This window comes from Agelaius tricolor, unplaced genomic scaffold, assembly GCF_023055355.1.
Source record: "Agelaius tricolor isolate 1412-34295 unplaced genomic scaffold, bAgeTri1.0.p SCAF_51, whole genome shotgun sequence".
NCBI classification, from domain to species: domain Eukaryota; kingdom Metazoa; phylum Chordata; class Aves; order Passeriformes; family Icteridae; genus Agelaius; species Agelaius tricolor.
Genome location: NW_027269311.1, coordinates 2,099,175 through 2,120,817, shown reverse-complemented (window position 1 = coordinate 2,120,817; position 21,643 = coordinate 2,099,175). Strand labels below are relative to the sequence as shown.

The window sequence follows — 21,643 nt, the reverse complement described above, 5'->3', positions numbered from 1 at the left end:
TTATTAAGGAGATGCCTTAATAAAACATGACCATGTGCCAAAGTCAATAGTTTGGATTTTATGGAACAGTAAATGTGAGGAAGAGAGAGGGATAAAGAAATAGCAAAAGGAGGGGGGGAGGGAGGGAGCTGGGAAGGGGGGAAGAAAGAGAGCGACAGAGAGAGATTTAGTAGAAAATATCACCATTCCATGGATCCCATCCCATTCAATCCTCTTCTGGTCTTCTCTGTGGTGAGGCCTCACAAAATGGAAGACTCCAAAGGATTAATGCAGATTTGGGCAAGGTGGCACTGCCCAGGTAGCTCCCTGGGGTGGGGCAAGTTTGGCTCTGTCTCTTGCTACTCTCAAATAATAGAAAATCTTTAGCACTAGGATATCCTTTGAGTCTGCCCTGAATTGGGTTGTGGCTTTTCAGATCTGTTGTGTTACTTTGCATGCCCTGCAGTCGTCTGGTGCAAGGCCTCAGGAATGGCTCTGGGGGCACTTTGGAGGTCTTTGATGGGTTATGACACCCCCTCAGCTGCCCCTCATGGGAAGGTCCCCTGGATGTGGCCTTCTGGGGCTGGGGGCTTCTAGAGCTGAGCCAGTTTGCCTGAGGGAGGATGGGTGTCCACTGCCCCTTAGCAGAGGTTGTGCCACACGCCCAGAATTTCCTCCTCCCCCCTCTGTTGATGGGAGGTTTGAGTGCAAACCTGGCCTCAGCAGACGAGTCTGTGGCTATGACTTCCCCAGCCTGAAGGCAGACAGAGCTGGTTTTCAGCACAGCTGCTGGGTCTGGCTTTAGTGGGGATGTATTTTTCTCCCTCAGCCTTGTTCACTTCTCCCCAGACCTGAGCTAATGGGATGCTAGTGTCAGCTTTATCTTGTCTCAAGTTCCCTTAGGCAGCTTAACTCACAGTGCCAAGTTCCAGTCAGGAGGCATTTTCAGGGAAGGGTGGGCTTGGGGGTCTCAGCTTCTCTATACAGTTTTGTCACAATGGGCAAAAAGTCCTTTATAGCAATATTTAAGCCATTAACCATAACACTCCAGTCTCTCTCAAGTCCTGTGAGGAGCAGCTGAGAGAGCAGGGGTTGTTTAGCCTTAAGAAGAGGAGGTCCACTCAAGCTGTTTTTAAATAATATTTAAGCTACAGCTTTGATTGTTCTAAGTATTTTTAATGTTGAGCATTTTAGCTCCAGGTTTCAGTATGATCCATCTTTGAATTGCACAAGGTAACCATGTAGTTCAAATAAAGTCCAACTAGAGGCCTAACAATACTAGCTGCTTATGCCAAACAAGCACATAGCTACTTTCAAATCATAGAAAATCTTTAGCACCAGTATATCCCTTGAGTCTGCCATGAACTGGGTTCTGGATTTTCAGAGTTCCATTGTTGTTCCTTCCAGTTCTGTTGAGGCACTGTCACTCATCTGTGACATCATCACTTCACAATGGCATCTGGATTCCCAGGAAGGACACCAACACCTCGACTTTTGCTTAGGGAAGGACTTAAGCCTAATACTGTGAGTAGCCCCTGGGGCTGTGTTAAGGCTGGAAACTGCCCTGGTGTCCCTGCTCTCCCTGCCCCTGTTGTCCAGCAGTGCTCTGAAGCTGCAGAGCCCCTCCCCAGCCCTCTGTGCCATGCTCCTGTTGCTGGGGCTGTCCTGGTGCAGTAGGGAACACTGTGGGATGTGTCAGGGACAGCCCAGCGCCTTGCCTGGCTGTGCCAGCAGAGCCAAGTGAAACCAATGTACAGCTGAAGCCCTCAGCATGGGCTTCTTTCCTTCCCCTTTGCCACAGCAATTCCTTCTGTCAGGCTGGGCACTCACCTGTGCTGCTCTGACCAAGCTGCCCTTGGGCACCTGGGCATGTGAGGGGGAAAGCTCAAACTCTGCCCCAAGCCTTGAGAGCCACGGCTGGTCCCAGCTGGAAGAGCTTCCAAAGCAGCTGTTCTCTCCCAGCTCCTGGGTGGGCACAGATGCAGCCCTGCAGGCAGCACTGGAGCCAGGGCCACAAAGGTCCCTTGCTGTCTGCAGCTCACTTGACTGAAGATGCCCCACTGCTGAGGCTCTGCCAAGGACATCCCTCTGTTTTCTTCTCTCGAGGGCTCTGTCAGCCCAGACAGAGAAAACCAATGCTAAGTAACAGAGAGAGCTAAAACTTGGACACATTCCTGTGCACCTCACTCTTGCTACAGCTTGTCTTGCTTGCTTCCCTTGGACTCAGCCAGCAGTGCTATCTCCTGCCTGGGAGTTTTGAGTGTTGTGCAGGGGTGGAGTTCAGGCAGTTCTGAGAGCTCCTCCCCACTCTCTGGAAAGGTCACTGCCTCAATCCAGTGAAATGTAAGAGGAAACAAATGCCCAAAGAGCAGAAATCCCCAAACATGTCCCATCAAATCACAGAGAGACTCATGGGACAGAGCCATGTGGCTGGAGTATGTCTATTGCACTCTGTATTATTAATTTATTGGTGCTAAGTATTTCAGCATGCAACTTCCAGGGTTTCCAGAACTGTCCTAGTGGCTGTGATCACAAATTATTCATCAGTGCCACTTGTTCAAGGAAAGCCTTTCTGAGCAAGCACATCTCTGACATTCTTGCTGTTTGGTTTTTTTTTGTTTTTGGTTGGTTTTTTGTTGTTTTTTTGTTTTTGCATTTCAGCTGCTTCCCTCTAAGTTCCAGAGGGAGAAGTTTGTCAACTCAAAGCAGGAGGCCAGCACTGGGGGGAGTTTTCTGCCCAGAATTGGCCCATGTGTCGACATGAGTGAGACTCGTCAAAAGGTAGCCTTTTCCCGCTCTTTTCCTTTCTGTTTAACATGAAGTTTGAAGAGGGTGAGTGCTTGTGACAGGCTCGCCTCCAGCAAAAGACCTCAGTGTCCAGGTCCTGTTGTCATTGCAAACTGCTGGGAGTGGTGGACTGGGAGTCCTGGTCTGCACTAAGCCAACACAAATGACCTCTGCTGAAGCTGCTGGGCTGTGCTGGAGTGTAGCTGCCATTGCTAAAACCAGGGGGGGAAGGCTGAGGACGCAAAGGCACCAAATTGCCATTTGCCATTCTCCTGCTGAAGGAGCCACCTCTTGCTTTGGTGTGGTCACCATCAAATGCTTGGGGTCACAGCATTCCCTCCACAGTGGCAGCGTTGGCCTTTGAGGCCGAGGACCTGCAGGAATGACTTCAGATTTAGCAAAACAAATTGCATTACTGCTTTGGGCTGGAACAATGTGTTGGGACCCTGACGGGGTGTTAGATTTTGCAGGCTGCCAGATGTACAGGGGACTGGCCCTGGGCAGAAGGGAATGGATGTGCTTTATCTGGATCAGTGCCTACTTAGAGTTGTGTTTAAAGCTGCTTTTCTGGCAGGACTGGCTCAGTAGAAAGCACAGTCCAAAGGGGTAGGTGACCGAGGTGGGCTGTTGAGCAGGAAATTGGCAGCAAGCGACACGGAACACAATCCAGGTTAAGGATTGCCCTGGAGAGGGGCCTTGGGAACACCTCAGGGAAAGGCACAACTAAGGCACAGTGTGCTGCAGCCACTCCCTTCAGCAGACTGTGTCTCCTCATGGAGTCACACACAAGACCTGCTTGTGTCTCTGGTGTAACAACAGTGTGACTGGAGAAGGCAGACAAAGCAGGGCAGAGCCTTCTTAAAGCAATGTCTCTGCTCCAGAAGCATTTGCTGTTGTTGTGTCTTTCCAGACATGCCTCTGCAATGGTATTAAATAAGATGGCAATAATTACAAGAAAGCACCCATTTAAAGCTAATGGAAAAAGGAGATACCAACTCTACTCTTACCCAAGTCGCTGAGAAAATAATTGAACCTTATCCTCATTCAGCATTGTCATTCACTTGTCTTATATCCTCATGCACGTGTCTTTTTCCTGACTTCATTTTTGCCTTTACCTGACTTCCTGACTTTATTTTTGCCTTTCCCTCTGTTAGAAAGGCAGTAACTTTTAAATGCAATGAAAGGGGACAAAATCATCCAAGCAAAAGAAAACTGTTTCTTAGCAACCACACAGAGAGGCGTGTGTCTCCCTGCCCCCGAAAAGGAGCAAACACACCCTCCAAGAAAAAAGCAATCTTTGTATCCCCTTTGTACCCAGCTGGGACAGTCCCTGGCCCCTTTTCCCCGGAGGGGTACTCAAGAACTTCCATTCTCTCTGACCACCAACTTTTCTGTCCCCTCTCCTCTCATCCTCCTTCCTTTTGGTCAGGTCTTCAGCCAGTTGGTGCTGCCAACTGACAGCAACACCCAACACACCAACCTGAACAAATCCAAACTACAAACAACACATAGTACCAACAAATTCCATTCTTTCACTTAAAAACCTTTTGGCTTCAGCCAAATACCACCTCATCTCTCACACCTCCTCTAGTACTGTTCTCTTCTTACTGATGCTTAAGTTCTAGTTCAAAACAGGTATTTGCAGTTGTGTGGGCCTCAGTTTCCCTGTCTCAGAGTAAAGGACATCCCAAAATTGAATCGGATGTAAATTTGTGGGTCTTACTTACTCCATGAGTGCTCAGTCAGTGCTCCAGTGGGCACAGGGCTGTGCTTAAGGAACGTGCTGCCTGGCATTCTGGAGAAGGAAAGCTGGAGAAATCAAAAGAGCAACTTGGCTTGAGCCTGCTCTAAGCTGATCAAGCAGTTCTTGATCAGCTCAGAGCAGAGGTGGGTGAGCCAGAGTTTGCCCAGTGTGTCCTGGGCACACATGCTCACCCAGAGTCTGTGCTTCACTGGGGATCAGTGTAAGGGATCCTTCATGAACTTTCCTCCCAGCAGCTGAACCTCTCCCTGCTCTCTCGCCTCTCCAGCTGTCACCAGCTCCCCCGAAACGGAGCGTGTTGGCGGTTTCCCCACGAGAGCTGGTATTTCAGAACGTCGTTGCTCATGAGGTCTCTGAAATGGTGCTGTCTATCATGAATAAGGACAAGGTAAGTGCTGGCACCTGGAGCTTTAACACTGTGCTGGAAGAGGAGAGTGCTGTCATTCCCCCAGTGTACAGCAAAGCAAGTTATCTGCTGCAGCACATCCAGAAGAAAATGTCTCAGCACCTTTGTTCTGCAAGTTGTGGAAATCTTCCTGTGCTGGGAACTGTCCCCTGATTTTGGCCATGCATTGATGGTATCTATGCCAAAGGAGTTTCCTGCTCTTGAAAGCTCTGGATTGGTAGGAATGTTGAGCCTGTACAGTTCTTACCTGCTCTCATGCTTTGCCTTGAGCTAGACCACATCCTGGGTTTCCTTGGTTAATCTTGGCTCCTGGTAGGAATCTCTGCCTCTCTCAGCCAGTTTGGCTCCCTTTGTGCAGCTCACAGTCAGCTCAGGGGCTGAGTCTTCTCCACTTTATGCTGGAATCACTTCTCATTCATGGCATTGGCACTGCAGGAAATGTGTTCTGAAAGAGCCCTGCAATCAGAGTGATGGAGCAGAAGCAGTGGGAGGCCTTTAGGTGCCACTTCAGGCTCCTGCTAAGTTTCATTCAGCTCTGCTCAGCTTTTCCAAAAGCAACACGGTGCTCTGCTTTCCCTTTGAAGAACCACAGCACATCCAACGCTCCTGGAGGTTTTCACCTTCACTTGTGATTGTTTTGCAGTTTCCCAAGAGAGTTGAGAGGGAAAAAGTTGAAAAATGTCACCAGTTGTGTTCCAGTGTAAAGAGGAAAACAGAGACCATTGGAATTTCCGTCAGGGAAACATTTCTCAAATGAGCCTTGTGCCAAGAGTGGGCTGGTGGGAAGAGACAGGAGGGAGTCCAAATCATCTGGTTTAGACTTTCTGAGAGCATTTTGGTGCTCAGGGGTTGATGATATCTATGTGCTGGAAAATGCATGTGTGCTGTGTCTGTGAATCCCAGAGGGCAGCACCTGGCCTGCTGGCTGCAGGCAGGAATGCCCAGCAGCCCAGCTTGCCTGCACAGGCAGCAAGAAGCCCTGGAGAGCCAAGATTGGCTTTGCATACTGGAACCACACTGTCACTCAGTGCTGGTCATGTTTCTCCAGGCAGAAAATGCCTTTGAAGCCCAGAGTCAATAGGCACAGCCTGTCTGTGTTTCCATCACTTTTGGCAAGCTAAATGCTCTCATGGTTTTAAGATTCCTCCTTGCTGCTTTACTGCCCGTTTAAATTCTCTTTGCCATCTCCTTGTTTTAGGGATTGTCTTGCTGTGTTCCTTCTTTTGCTTTTCAGGTTTACTTTTATTCCCAGGAAGGCCACAGTGGTTTGGTCTCCTCTCTTGCTGCTCTGCCTGCATGACTCTATCTCCACAACGTCCCTACCCAAACCTCATCTGTTAGAAGGGAATTTTTTCCTTCTCCCAGGACAATTTGATGCTTTGCTTTCAGGTAGCACATTCGCCCCTGGAACATGACAACTTCATGGCTGTGTGCAGGCAGAAGCCAGCAGGTTTTTTGGCCTTGTTGAATATGCAGATGACTTGGTTCAGGTGCTCTGTCTCCATCCTGCTGGTGCTGACCTGCTTGGCCCTTCCTTCCCACCAGGCACTGCCCTACTGGCCCTGGCCACAATGCTGGAGCCAGACAGGAGGGATTCAAGCTCAGCCTTGTGAATGATGTGCCTGTGCCTGCACAGCTGAAAGTGCTTTGGAAAAGGGGCCAGGGAGGGATGTCAGCAGGGCATGGACAGGTCTCCTCTCGTTTCCACAAGTGGCAAAATCATCATGTGATGTCTTTGCTGCAGATTGCTCAGATGGTGAAGGTCTGCATGGAGAGCTCACCTTACTTCCAGCTGGCCTGCCCCAGTGATGTGTACCACATCGTGCCACCAGGCGCCTCCGCCCCTGTGCGCATCCGCTTCAGCCCCGACGAGAACAAGGTGAGGCTGGAGGAGCCAAAGCACACAATGATCTCCACAGCCATTGTTTTCCCTGCACTCTGCTCCAGCCCATTGCATGCTGTGAGCTGGGCTCCAGGCCCTGGGCAGGCAGCCTGCAGCAGCCAGTCACACCTTGGCACTGCTGGCAGGCACTGCAGCCAGGCCTGACAGGCTCTGCTTCCCCTCCCTGCACATCCCTGAGCATTCCCAAGGGAAGATGCACAGGAACAGGATGAAAATGACAAAGAGATGTTGACAGTTGTTCAGCCATCTCTAGGTCCAGTGGAAGGGGTTTCATTATTATGGAAAACACTCGAGGGACAAAGAGGTCAGGGAGCTTTCCTCCTTCCTGACTGCCAACAGCTTCCCTGCCTGCCCCTGGGCTGGAGCAAAGATGGTGCTTTTTCACCCCCTCTGTTCTGCAGCCTTGCAGCTGTGCTGTCCCAGAGCACAGGTGACCAGGGCACAGCTGCAGGGGCAGGGCAGAGGATGTGCTGTGCCCGTGAGCCCAGCCTGGCACAGGCACACTGGGCTCTGGGTGCCCTTGGTCAGCAGGAGGTTGCTGAGCTGCAGGGGACTTGGACACCTGCCTGAAGGAGCTCGTGTAGGGCAGGTACAAGCTGCAGGCAGAGCTGTGGGCCCAGAGCCTGTGGCAGTGGCACTGCTGGGGCTCTGTCTTCATGCCTGTCACTGTGCTTGCTCTGTCAGCTGGCACCCATTCCGTGCCAAAGGTGCTTCTGCATGGAGGTTTGAACGGCAGTGCTGAGGCCCTGGCAAGTCTGATCTCACAGCTGGCATCTGGAGACTTGTTCATCCAGAAGGGTTTAGGACATGGCATGGAAGGGAGGAAGCCTTGCAGGCAAACAAAGAGAGGCCCTTTCCAACAGCATCCTGCAACCTCTTAGCACTGTTCTTCTCCTGACTTGGTTGGAGAGGCAAAGTTAGAGGGGAGTTCTGAGCCAACTGATGTTTCTGCACCAGGCCAGAGGTGCAGGATCTCTTTGGGTGCAGCTGTTTTCTCATCTTCCTCTTGCTGCTTAGAGTCAGTTTAACACTTTGTCCTATTCTCAGACAGTGGGAATATAGAAACCTAAAGAGGAATGTGCTGTGTTCCCTAGCTCCATGTTCCTTAGAAGGAGCTTAGGAATTATTTCATATCATTAAAATTTGTGAGTGAAAATTATGGTGGCCTAGGGCAGTTCTCCGTATGACCCAAGTGACACAAGAGCTTAATGCCACTGGGATAGCTTTTGCAAAGGGCACTGGTGCCTTTAAAATGTGACATATTAGAAAAACTCAGTGTTCATTTTAGGGTGGAATAGGTAAATTGATGCCCAGTAAATTGATGCCATGGATGAGTTACAGGAAATGGTTTTTCTTCTGCCACGGGGATTGCACTAAATGCCCTGTGCTGAGCCAGTTTCTTTTCCTGCAGGATTATTCCCATGAGCTCACCTGTATCATGGCAAAGGAGAAGATCGTTGTGCCAATTCGGGCCATCGGTGCCCGAGCCATCCTGGACTTCCCTGCCCAGGTGGACTTCTCCGAGTGTCCGGTCAAGCACAGCACCCAGAAGACTCTGCTGGTTCGCAATGTCGGTAACCGGACAGCTCATTACCAGCTGAGCACCCAGAGGTGAGGCAGCTCATCTGTCCCTGTGCAAAGGATATCACCTTTGGGTGAGAGCAGAGTTGGGAAAGAGCAGCAAAGGAACCAGAGCATCAGAGCTGCTGCCCTGCAGCCCTGGCTGGAAGTGAGCAGGATGGATGGCATCTGCTCTTGCTTTCAGTGTTCTTAGCAGGATGCAGCCTTTGAGCTTTCTCTGTCCCAGATTTCCTGGAGGGTGCTGGAACACGTTGGTAGCTGGCTTGCTGAGCACAAGCAGCTTCTGAAATGCTTCCTCACCACTGCCAGCCAAACAGACCCATTCTCTGGGAGGCCCCAGGCACGTGGCTCTCCAGTGGTCCCTGCATCAGATGCCCAACATGAGCTGTGCTGTGGGCAGCTGGTGCAGTTCCTGTTACTAAAGCTGCTCTGATTTCCCTTGTCGCCTCAGAGCATCAGCTGCCTTTTCTGTTCCATGATGAACCTTTGAAAGCCAGTTTAAGATTTCAAACAGATGATTTAAATCTCTGAATAAGGCTGTGCCCCCTTTCATTGAGATTTCTTTTTGAATACTCTGAAGGTCCTGTGTTTCTGCTGTTTTTTCTTTTTGGTTTGTGTTAAATGTTTTCCAAAAGATCATGAACTCTTCACTGGGAGCTTTCATGAAGGTCGAGCTCCTCTAATGCCTCTCAATGTACCACATGCCCATAGGTATATGCACAGGTGTATAGGAAATAGGAGATATTTAGGGAAGATGTGAAAAGCACTTGGGCTGATTTAGAAGGTAAAAGTACAGAATAATTTCTGCTGGAAATCATCTGAGCAGACACACTGCTCAAAGCAAGACCAGTGTCTGGGGATTGCAAGGTGCCATTGGGAGATCTGGACCTGTCTTTAGATGCCATACAAGAAAACAAACAAACAAATGGACCTAGTTAAAAAGCAGAAGAAAACAACCTATTAAAACCCCCTCCATAGCTTCTCTTTTCTGCCTGTTGGGTGCAATGGTGATTCATTGAAAGGGCAGCTCTAACAGGGTGAGAACTGTCTTAAGGAACAGCTCACAATTAACAGATAAAAGGCCAAAATTTAGCCTGCCAGCCCCATCTCTTGGCAGTGGTTTTCATTTGGTTCTTACAGTGTCAGGGATGTCTCCTTCACAGCTCTTCTATCTGTGGGCTCAGGGAACAGCTTAGTGATGTTGGCTGAAATGCAGATGACTGCTACAGCAGGAACAGAGGAGTCTAGTGGGTACAGCCCAGGGATGTAGGAGATGCAGGGGCTGATTTGCACTGAGTTTTTCAGTCCTGAAACTGAGTCCTGGACTTGGCTGGATCCTCTTCTCCTGATAATTTGAAAAGAGGAAGATACCTTCTTTCTCAGGCAAGAGAGAAAGAAGTCACCCCTGAAGTCACCCTGAGGAGTGTTATTCCCATCCTGCCATCTGAGGGCAGGAACATGTAACATGGGGCAGCAGTGGGAAGGGAATGGAATGGAATGGAATGGAATGGAATGGAATGGAATGGAATGGAAGGTAGTGCTGAAGTGTGGCCAGGGATTCCCTTAAATGGCAGCTTCTCTGTTCTGGTGGAATTTCTGGCAAAAGAATAAGAAGAAAATCCCGTGCCTTGCCCCCAGCAGGCACTGATCCCCCCGAGCCCCAGCAGGGACCTGCAGCAGTGCTGGCATCAGCCCCAGGGCAGATGCAGGAGCACGTGCACTGATCTGGCTCTGGGGCTGCTGAGGCCTTGTCTTTCCTCCCCTCCCTCCAAAGTCTCACGTCCAGCACATAAACATTGCTGGCCCAAGGCTTCTCCATCAGGCAGTGATGGTCTCACCAGTGGGAATGGGAACAGCTCAGCCCATCATTGCAGCAAGAGGTCCTGAATGAGCTGAACCTGAAGCAAGTGACATCAATCAAGCTCAGCTTGCCAGATGTTCTCTTTATTTCTGTGTGTGATGTAATCATCACCAAACTCCCCAGAACAGACTTTGAAATGACAGATTGACCAGCAGCAAAGCACCCAGGCCAGGAACTTTTGTTTCCTCAGTGGGGCTGGAGAAGAGCACAAAGCACATTTCCCCTGAGCTGTCCCTGAGCATCAAAGCACAGAGTCTTGTGCTTGTCAGGCAAGAGCTCTTTACCTGGTGACCAATCCTGATGGCTCCTGTTAAATCCAAAGTGCACCAACACATTTGCATTAACATTTCCAACACCTCACACAGAGTTTCTCTGCTGGGCCAAGCAACAGTTACCAGCCTGGATGACAAGCCACAGTCCCAGACTGCATTGCTGGTAAACACACAGAAACCTCCTGTTCTGCTTCCTTGATGTGCTCCTGCTCATGGTGCTTCATTTAGCTGGCATGGGCTCCTTCAGACTGTAAATAGCATCCTCCTTTTGGGTTTCCATGTCACTCTATTGCTCTAATCTGCATTTGCACTCTTTCAGAGTTTTGACTGCTCCTTTTCTTAGAGCAGCTTTCATTGAAATGTTGATAAAATGTGCCCTTTTTAGGCTAAATCAGGATATTTTCAAGGCAAAATAAACCAAAGAATCACACTGCAAATTCAACTGTAACTATTCCTTGGTCTTCAAGGAAAAGTTCCTTCTCCCTGTCTGATTCCTAGGCTGTAATATCCCAGGACAGGTAGTGCCCTAACATCTGCATCTCCTGAGATGAGGTTTATAGGCAGCAGGAAAAGAGAAATTCCTGAGGCAGTCAGTGTCAAGTTCTGCATGCAGATAGCTCTGAAGCCTCTCTGTGCTCTTCACAAACCATTCTCTGATGGGATTGCTGGCAGTGGGACCCTTGAGCCTCATTGCAGAGAGCTGGATGCAGAGTATGGGGGAGCTGAGGTCATTTTACCCCCAGGATCTTGTGAGGGCTGGATCTCCTCAGCAGTGGCTCAGTGGCTGTTTCTGAGCCTGTCTGTTCTGTCCTCTGCTGCCTGTGCTTGGTTTGCTCCCTGCTTGCCCAAGGGAGCTGCAGTGCAGCAGGAATCTCCTGGCCAGGTGTCCCCCCAGCCCTGATCCCTCTCTTTGTGTTGCAGTCCTTTCTCCGTGGTGCCGACCGCAGGAACTCTGGCTGCTGGGGACACCATGCAGGTGACAGTGACATTTCATGCGCTGACCAACGGGGAACATTTTGGGTCCCTGTGCTGCAACACAGGTGAGTGCTGGCCCTTGCAGGGCACAGGACAGTTCTCCACATGGCTCCCTGTTGTCCCTCCCCCTGCATTCCCTCCAGAGGTACCTCCCTGTTCAGCTTTAGCCCAAAGAAAACTGAAAACTCCTTGGTGTTCAGGGGCTTGAGAAAGTGGATCCTGTCTAAAGGGTGAAGATTTTTGATTCCTGTTTTGCTGGGAGTTGCTGAGTGGAGGAAGGAGGATCCCTGATTCTCCACTACCATGTGGCTATGCCTGGGTGAAGTTTTATTTGATTCCTGGGCCGTGCTGGATGTGAGGTCTCCATCAGACTCTCTCCAATGCAATGGATTTCTTGCACACCTCTGTCCCATATGCTGCTTCTCCACTGGCTTGTCACACATCCTTTTTCTATGTGGCCCTTACACATAGATGTAGTTTCTGTCTAATAACATTTTCAGGCCCTCAAGTTCCTGTTTGGTGACAAATCAAGACCAATTTTTCCCTGTGCCCATTTCCCAGGCTGTTCATGTTGTTACAAACCTCTCACATCTATCTCCCATTTGATTTCTAGACTGAGGAATCCCATTCAGTCTTAATGTAGAAGCTGCTCTGTACTTCTTAATCTTTCTATTGTCCCTTTTTTATTTAATGTGCAATGCGCCAGCTTGGTTTTTGAGATCAGAACAATAGAAAATATTTCAAGACTGATGTGGCTGTGGGTTTGGACAGGGAGATGATGATGATGATTTTCATGGTGTTCATTTGAGAGTGGTTTGTCATATTGCAGAGCCAGGCTGGTTGTGTTTCCTCACCTGTGTCCCCTCCTGCTGTGCGCTGTCACTTCACTTGTTCCTCTGGGCCTCCTTTTGCTGCCCACCTGCCCCCAGGCATATTTGCTGGTCAGCAACAAGGGATCCAAGGGATCAGGAGAGATGGGAGTCTCGTGGGATGCCCAGGGAGACCCTGGGCCAGGCAGGGCTGAACAGGGCTCCTCACCCTGTCACCTGAAGGACTTGGATGCAGAAATCCCAGTGATCTGAGTGGGTCACCAGAGCACACTGACCAATCCCACTGTCCATCCTGTCACCTTGGGGCCAAAGCTCTACAAACACACTCAGAAACAAGGGGTTTAAGGAGCTGCCCAGGCCATCCTCACCACTCTACACACAGAGCTGTCAGGATGTGACAAATGGACTGATCCACAGAACTGCTCATTCAGATAAAAACTGTGACACCTTCTTTTGTGCCCTGGGATTTGTTCTGTTCCTTGTGCTTCCATCAGCCAGTGAGCTGAGCAAAGACTCCCCTTTGCTTTGTTCCAGGTGAAGAGAGTATCCACACAAAGCTCCATGGAGAAGCTGTAGATGTTGATGTTGTGTTGAGCACAAATTCCGTGGAGGCTGGCAAGACCTTCATCACCATGGCATACCAGACAACCGTGTTCCTGGAAAACAGGAGTAACATCACAGCCCACTTCCAGTGGAAGGCTTTGCCTTCTGAGGAAGAAGAGAATAAAGAGAAGAGGAGGTTGGTTTGGAAGATGCATTTCAGTGAGATATATGGCCCAAGACTGAAACTAACCTATGGCCTCAGGGGGGTGTTGGTGCTTTTGAATGGTTTAGGCCAAGTAAACCATGCCTGGCACTGGGGTGTGTGTCCCTGGGCTTCAGGAGCTCAGCACTCAGCATTCCAGTTCCATTTCTACTCCAACCAGGAATGGCATCTTGGGAAGGAAAGGTTGGTTGCAATGACTGATTTCCTCAGGTTCTAATTGGGCTCCTGTCTCTCTAATCTTCTTCCTACATGACCTGGCAACATCTCCCCTTCCCAGGGAAGTGCTGCAGTGGGTGCTCTGTGACCTTTATGTGCATCCCCCAAGCAGCTCAGTGGGAGGAAAAGCCAGCTGAGGTGGTCGGTGGATTCTCCCTCAGTTTTGGCAGAGGCTTTGAGCCAGGAGGTTTCTCAGGAGGGATGTTGGCTTTGGAAACCTCTCCTGAGCTTGCAAATGTGGGGTGAAACTCCCTGCTGTGCCAGTGAACAACAAGTTATCCTCTGATCCTTGTGGGACCTTCGTGGCTTGGCTCAGCCTTTGCTGGGGAGCTGCTGCTGCTCCTCCCCAAGTGCTTTGCTCTCCTGCACTCCCACTTCTCTCTGCAAATCTGTGGCTTATTAAATGATCAGCTGGCCTTGTCTCTCCCTGGGGCTGCAGGCAGTGTTGTTTGCTGCACCCATCGGGTGAGGAGTGGCTGGAAAACTTCACGGAGGAGAAAGAAGTAGAGAAGGTGCAGGGCTTTTCTGAAGATCACACTGCCCTCCTGAGAAGCAGGGTCCAGGAGAAGAAGGCAAAGGTGCAAGATGACCCCCTGCTGTTCGCCAGTGACATTTTTTTCATTGAGCCATTGGTAAGTGACACCCGAGAACCTCATTTTCTTCCTCTTCCTCCTCCCAAGCACCCTTCCCCCGGCTGCAGTCACTGGGCAGATCCTCAGCTGGCCCCATGTGCTGGCAGGGAGGACGTGGAGTTTCTGGAGCGGCTGCAGAGCTCCCTGCTCAAAGCATTTGTGCCCTGCAGGCTCAAGGCAGGGCTGGGAGCCTGACACAGCCCAGCTCTGCTGCCAGGCTGGAGCTCAAGGCCCTGTGTGCGTGTCCTTGCAGTGTCACAGGGAGCAGTTCCTGTAGGCAGGGGCTCCCCCCACACGTGGGGCTCAGCAGAGGCTGTTGGAGCACTGCCAGCTCACACACTGACCTGAAGCTTGCAATGGTTCCCTGGCAAAAGGAGGCCAAATTCAGCCCAAGGTTAATGACAGAAATGCCAATCCCCTCCTGTAACCATGCCTTGCACTATTGCTGAGTGTCCCTTCCAGTGTCATCCTTGTGTGAGCCTGGACACAAGGGTGCAAGGCTGAAATGGGCCTTTGGAGTTCTCCTGCACACAGGGACACAAAACCTTTTCCTTTTCTGGTGATGCAAGCAAACTGCCACGTGCTCCCATCAGCCAGAGCCCTGATTCTGAGTACTGGCATTGGGAGAGATGATGAATGCCTGGTGTCTGCACGGAGCAAAATCCCTTCTCATCTTGCAGTAAAGCCCAGAATAATCCCAACCTCTGCTTTCTTTCAAAACAGCTTAACTAATATCTGTAGTTGTCTCTTCTTGGTTACTCCTATGGCCCATCTAAGGCCAAGAGCCACCAGTGCACAGTGGCACTTACATCCCATGGAGCTGACAGCAGCATGATGGGACCAAGAGCTTGTGTCAGAGCAGCAGGAATATTGTGGAGAGTGGCAGCTGATCAGCTGAGCATTGAGAGCTTCCAGCGCTGTGTTGAGCTGGGTTTGGAGGCTTTCCTTGGCTGCTTGTGTTGTTCACTCATCATTGATGCTCAATCAAGGCTTACAGGCCTGTGGTTGGAAACAAGAAATGTGGAGTTTGAAGAGCAATGCTTTGCTGTCTCTTTCTGTTGTAGGAGGGAGAAATTGGGCCGAATTGTTCGGCTGAAATCACGGTGACCTTCAAAGCCCTGGAAGCACTGGAGTATCAAAGTGTGGCTTACTGCCATGTCTCAGGTGCAGCTCCTTTGCCCTGCTCCTGTCCCCCTCAGTGAAGCCATGGTGCAAGCCTGAGCCCACTGGGCTCCCATGGAAGTGCTGGGAAGAGTCCCTGGTCAGCAGGGCAGTGCTGGCACATCCCCCCTGGCCCTGCAGCCTCCAGGGAGTCTCCTGTGCAAGGCCAGGGCTCAGAATGCTGGGTCTGCCTTACTGATCCCAGAACAGCCCAGGCAGTGCAGGGAGAGGTTTTCATGCCACGGCTTTGCCAGCATTTCCTCAAAGGCCAGAGAGCTCCAGAGCAGAACAGCTTTAGTGAACAAGCACTAAGCCCCTGCAGGCCCCTGGCCTCCAGGATGGGTCCATTTGCCATGGATCCATCATCAGGTGGAAGGAGCTGAGTTAGAAATGTGCTCCCTGGCCCTGGATCACCTCCCAGTGCCCAGACAGCAGCAGAGCAGAGGTGGCTGAGCCCCACTGAGCACAGGGTGTTTGTAGAAGGAGCACCCTTGGCCAGCAGCTGCTTCTCTGCCTGTGTGGGAGTTGTCCCCTTGCAGCTCTCACTCTGTGGAAACAGAACACAGTGCTGAGTGTCAGAAGGGGAGCACTTGGGCAACAAAGGCCTGTGCTCCTGGCCCAGGTAGTTTGGTAATTGCCAAACTCATCATGAGCTTTTGTGCCTGCACTGAATGGATTTCAAAGCTCCTCTAGGTGCATGGGAAGGAAACCACAGAATCACAGTATGATGAGGGTGGGGTGGACCTTAAAGATCATCTAGTGCCAAGGCCCCTGCCATGGGCAGGGACACCTCTCCCTAGACCAGGTAGCTCCAAGCATGAGTACATCCAGCTCAGAGTCAGGGACTAGCACTGAGGCAGCCTGGAAAATCCAGTGTGACAGAGGGAATGATTGTACTGCAATGGACATCTCTCCCCAGGCCGTGAGATCAGGCTGCCCCTGTGCCTCAGAGGGGAAGGCCAAGGACCCCTGGTTGAACTCAGCTCTCCTACGCTGAACCTTGGGAATGTTTTTGTCTACACCCCCTATGTCTATGAGGTGAGCAGCAGGGCTTGGGATGGATCCTGATGGCTCCTGAGGCAGCAGCAAGCCTGGTGGAGCTGTGGAATTGCTGCCAACCTGGGCAGCTGTGAGCAGGGAATATTTGATGTACTGCTCAAACCTGGGGGGTCAGAAACGTGTGTCTGTTGTTCCTGAAGCCCCAGCCCCTGCTTTTGGGCAGCCCTCCTTAGGGATCAGCTGGGAGGCTTCCTGCAAAACAACCCCTTGCCACATGAAACCAACACTGGGTCAAAAAGCTGCATGTTCAGAGGCTTTTGTGGCAGTGCCAGACACAAGGCACCTTTGGACTGGGCTCTGCAGAAGCAGCTGCAACAAACTGGCTGCCTTTGAGCTTCAGCCCACTGCAAACAGCTTCCAGTCAAGTGTCCCTGCTTATTGCTGAAGTCACAGGAAATCCATCCAGCCTCCTGGCTCAGTGCTGGCCATTGCAAAGGGCTTGGGAGTTCTCTCCCTTGCTGACCAGTCCCTCACCACACTTCAGCCTTGGTGCATCTCTGGCTCTGGAAGGAGAAAAGTGTTCCTGGGAATAAAGCAAAGGATTTTTCTACCTATTTGCCTCCCCCCCAACAGTGTCTAGTTTGCAAAAAATTCATGAGGGAGCAACTGAAAGAGGTAGAAAATGAGGCACTACATCATGCCAGACACTTTCAAAAGCGCGGCTGGGGAAGGGAAAGACACGCTGAGTTTTCTTACCAAAGGATGGTGCTGTCTGTACATTTTGATGCTGATGCCTCATTCTCAATGAATTGTTTCCATGGTATGGGAAAGGTGAATGAGTAGATGGTGCTGTTGGAGCTGTGCTCACTGGGGCAGCAGCAGCTCTGGGGTGATTCACTCCGCAGCTGCAATCACCCCACTCAGGGCTCTCAGGGCCAGCTCGCCATGAGCTTGGTGATGCTGAGCAGAGGTGCACTGCTCTGTGTCCATGGGATAAGCCCAGGGTGACTGCAGGTCTGTGGAGTTGCCACTGCTCTGCATGAAAACCCAAAGGCAGAACTTGTCCTGTTGTATCTTTTGACTTCTGCCATTCAGCAGCACAAAGCATCTTCTGCCTTTGCTGGGTGTTCATTGCATCATTAGACAATAACTCACAAGAAGGGAAGGTTCCACCTGTATTTCCATTTTGCTTTCTTGCTTCTGCAGGTGGAACTGATTAACCAAGGAGCTCTTGATGCTCCCTTCACCTATATCCCTTCAACCACAAATGTGGACTTCTGCTTCACGGTTGAGCCTGAGCGGGGCATGATTGCACCAGGTGGGACCCAGACTGTTCAGATCTCCTTCCATACCACCGTGCTGGGGAGCTTTGAGGAAAAATTCCAGTTCAGTGTGGCTGGATCTCCTACACCTGTGATCCTGACCATCAGGTAAGGACTCTGGGAGCTTGGTGGGCACATCTGTAGCTGTCTCTGGGACATCCCCCACCTACCTCATTTTGGGGTTGAGCAGAGAAAAAAGGTGATGCCTGAGGTCTTAATCTCTGCTGTGATCCTGGCATTGCCTTAGTGTCAGGATGCCTCCTGCCCTGTGTGGTACCCAGGAGCTGCAATGACTCCTCCCTGCAGGGATCTCCCTCTGCCTTGGGCCATGGCAGGCAGTGGGATGGAGCAGCTCTGGGCAGCAGCTGCTCTGGGATGTCCCACCTGAACACCCAGCAAGGCCCCCAGGGCTTTGCAGATGGGCCAGCCTGGGGGATTCTGCCCCAGCAGCAGTGTTTTTAAAAACTTCCATTAATAATCCATCCCAAATGGGCAGCAGCAGCCTCAGCTCCCCTCTCATGGCCATGCTGTTGGGGACAAGCTGTGCTCCCAGCTCCTGTGCACAGAGTGCTCTGGTGCCTCCTTTGCACAGCCAGCAAAGGGCTGATGTGGGAGTCAGGAACTGTGCAGCAGGAACTGTGCCAAGGACAGGGGTACCATCCCATGGGCTGGTGCCATGGCAGGAGACAATCCTGGCCCAGCCAAAGGGAGAAGGGCTGATCACAGGGGAGGCAGAGCTCAGTCCTCAGCACCACAGCAGCGTGAGGCCTTGTCCCTGCCAGCCTGAGCCATGTGCTCCTGGGATAATGGAGTGGAAGCAGGAGAGCTGATGCTGGCTGCTCTGCAGCTTTGGAGCTGGGCTCCTGCTGTTGGGGGGCACTGGCTCAAGGCAGTAAAGAAATGAAAGCAATCTGCACTTGATTGTACCAATAAGATAAGGGAGATGGATAAAAAGGAACAAGGAAGTTATTATTTGGCAAGAGAAAAGTGATGAGTAGGTCTGCCCATAGTTGAGAAACAATTATGCTGGCTTTGTTTTTGGAGGAAAAGTGCTGCTTTTTTAGTTTGGAAATCAAGAGGGAACATTTCACCAGTCCTTTCCTCTAGGATTCACCTGTCCCCTGGGTAGAACTGTTGCTGCTCTTTCCAGAGGATGTTTGGGGCTCCCCTGGATTCATGTCTCAGAACTGTGTCTGTAATGACTGTGTGGGTCAAACTCTCCTGAGAAAGCTCCTCCACGGGAACAGCAGTTGCAGCTAAGAAGGAGCAAAGCAGGGAACCTGTGGCTGGAAAGGCTGGTTACAGAAGTTTGTGGGGACACCTTGATGTCCATCCCATTGCAGCTGGGGAAACTGAGGCACGGAGCCATGTCTGGGTGTGTGTTCAGGGTCCTTCATGGGACCCCCAGCATCCCAGGGGCTTCTCCTGCCTGCCCATCAGTGGCTGTTGGCTGCTGGCCACTTGGCTTGAGCTGCCTCCTGTGCACAGGGCCCTGTGCTGAGCACACGGTGCTGTGTTGGTTGGAAACCCAGGGTGCCCTGAGCCCAGGTTTTGTGCCCCGAGCCACGACAGCCGGACCTTTGCAATGCCTTTAACCGAGCCCTTTCCTGCTCTGTCCTCGGCCTCCAGGGGCAGCGTCACTGCACCGAATTTACACTTCGACCTCCCTGAGCTCGACTTCGGGGACATCTCCTTTGGTGAGTGTTGCCTGGGCTGGGACACAGCGTCAGGGATCTGTGCCTTCCAACAGAAAAGCATCCCTCACTCCTGGTCTGCCCCAGCAGCCTCTTCAGGCTGTGAACTGCTGCTGCCTCAGGGGGCATTTTGCCATTGTGAGATCCAATAGAACCAAGGAATAGAAAGGCAGTATTTTCTAGTGTCTCTGTCCTGCTTTAAAAGACAGATCCCCACCATGTGTGGCGGTATCTCTGGCTTTGCAGGATGGAAAGCAAATCTCAGAGCCAAAGTGGGGATCCCCTTGCAGGCACAATCACAGTGAGCAGCATGGCTGTGATGTCCCTGTTTGTTGGGTGAGGTGGGACATGGTTCCTAATTGCTAATCTCAAACCAAGGCTGGGGTTTGCCCCCAGTTGAGTGGACTCTGAGCTGTCATGTGCTCAGTCTGTTTGGCCCAAACCAAGAGATGCTTTAAGGGTCCTGCAGAGAGAAACTGCATTAAGGTGCATCACATTCTAGTTCCTGATTCCATCCTCATTTTCTTTTGCTGTAGCTTCTTCTCAATGACAACTCACTGTTTATGTATCGTGAAAACAGTGGGAATGTTGGCAGACTTACCAGGGAATTTTACAGCTTGAATTCTCAGAGTAAATGCTGGGTCTGGGTGCACACTCATCACTGAGAGAGAACTGGTGCTGGTTTGGGGCAGGGGAGGGAGCTCCTTCCCCTCCCAAAGAGAGAAGCTTGCAGTGTTCAGCAGGGCTAGGAGTGGGCATTTTCAAGGCTGCAGTCTGGAATCAGTGTCAAAGGGAACTCAGTGATGATTAATTCCTCATGCAGCTTCTCGGTGAGCTGTAGTTCAGAAAATAAAGAGCTCAACTCCAATCTCACTTTTATCCTGGCAGGATATTCCCACCAGGATCATGCCATAATGGGTGCTTAAATGGATATTTGTGTCCTTTCCTAGGCTTTCCCTATACCCAGAGATGTCGCCTCACCAACTGCTCCATGGTGCCCGTGACATTCAAGCTCCGCATGTCGGACGATGGCACGCAGCCGGCTGTGGACAGCCTTGATCAAATCCGCAAAGAAGGTGACCCATCCTGGAGGAAGGGAATTCATTTCTATGTGGAGCCAAGGGAGTTCACAATGAATCCCAGCCAAGGCACCATCCTCCCCCAGGGACACCAGGACATTGAGGTATGGGAAGAATCCAGCCGTAGATGCTTCAGCACCAGGGCTGAAGCTTCACTGGAGTGTGGGAGGGCTTTAGCTCTGGTGCCAGCTTTGAGCATCGTGGGAGTGAGAGATCTGCACTGCTGGGAGGCCTCTGCTAGCTGGCTTAGCCGGGATGTTCCTCAAGGAGCACTGGTTTGTTTCCAAAATCCTACACTGAGATCAATACCATATGGTCAAGTCCTGAAGCCATTCTTTTGCTTTTGAGAGCGATTTCTTTGATTGCAAGTGGGCAGAGCAAGGATGAAGGCAGAAGGTGGTTGTTAGAGAGATGTCATTGTATAAAGCAGTTAGCTTTTCTTCTTGGTCTCATTTTCCCTCTCCTGAGGAGCAGAAAAATTTGTGTTCACTGCAGGGATCTCCAGTGGAGACAAAAACCTCTGCAGCCATGTGTTGCGGTTCAAATTGATTTTATCGATTCCTTGTTCTGTTGTACACCCATGTTCTCCCTGAGTTGGCTCACGCCTGTGTTTTACCCTCCCTCAATGCTGTCCCTCATGCCGTTCCCTGCCTCTTGTTCCAGCTCTTTTCCCTGCCTGTCTAGGCAACCCAGCCCCTTTTGTTCCCAAACCTTCTTTGCCACTTTAACCTCGGGCCAATCCCTGATTGCAATACCCCTTTGGAATTCCCCTATTCTTGGAGACCCCATTGGCCATGTGACCCATCCTCTTTACCTTCCTACCCCCAGTGGTCCCAGACACTTGATGTAATCCCCTCACTCCTCCCCTGAGGATTCCCTATTGATTTGCTGTTTGTATCCACCCCCTGATTTGTATTTTTACAAAAGCCCTTGCACAGGAGTGTCCAGGGCTCTTGTGCCTCTGATTCCTTTATTTGGAATAAACCCTTCCTTGTGGAACTTCAAGACAGAGAGCCTCCTCCTTTCTCCTCTGCCTGGTCCCTGTGGTGGCTTGTCTCTTGCGCTGTACAGCAAGTGGCTCTGAGGGCTCTGCCTCTGGTAAATGCCCACCCTGGGGCAGCTCCCCACTCCTGGCGTGGTGCCGGAGTTCTAAGAGCCAGCCCGGGCTCTGGGTACCATGGCAGCCATGAACTGCCCAGCACCTGCTGGGCCACACTTTGCCCTCAGCCTTCTGCTGTAAAGCTGAACTCATTGTGTTCAAGTCAGATTTCCACTGCATTTATGTCATTGTAGTCAGATGAGAAATTGGCCCCTTAATTTGAATACAGTGGTGTGTAGAGCTTTAGTCTAATGTTTTAATGAAGCTGACCGATGCTGTGATAGCAAGGTGTGTTTAACAAATCTGCTATTGCCAGAAG

General features: G+C 51.0%; 1 protein-coding gene across 1 annotated transcript in view; it reads left to right on the top strand.

Annotated features, from left to right (window-relative positions):
- The first annotated feature begins 2,739 nt into the window (after window positions 1-2,739).
- Window positions 2,740-21,643, top strand: part of LOC139604492 (hydrocephalus-inducing protein-like) — a 34,177-nt gene continuing 15,273 nt past the window's right edge. The window contains exons 1-12 of the mRNA XM_071455645.1: window positions 2,740-2,760; window positions 4,797-4,916; window positions 6,679-6,813; window positions 8,249-8,448; window positions 11,473-11,591; window positions 12,891-13,095; window positions 13,778-13,970; window positions 15,035-15,134; window positions 16,051-16,169; window positions 17,337-17,560; window positions 19,082-19,149; window positions 20,097-20,329. Coding sequence (XP_071311746.1) covers window positions 2,740-2,760; window positions 4,797-4,916; window positions 6,679-6,813; window positions 8,249-8,448; window positions 11,473-11,591; window positions 12,891-13,095; window positions 13,778-13,970; window positions 15,035-15,134; window positions 16,051-16,169; window positions 17,337-17,560; window positions 19,082-19,149; window positions 20,097-20,329 — 1,737 coding nt within the window. The remainder of the gene's footprint in view (window positions 2,761-4,796; window positions 4,917-6,678; window positions 6,814-8,248; window positions 8,449-11,472; window positions 11,592-12,890; window positions 13,096-13,777; window positions 13,971-15,034; window positions 15,135-16,050; window positions 16,170-17,336; window positions 17,561-19,081; window positions 19,150-20,096; window positions 20,330-21,643) is intronic.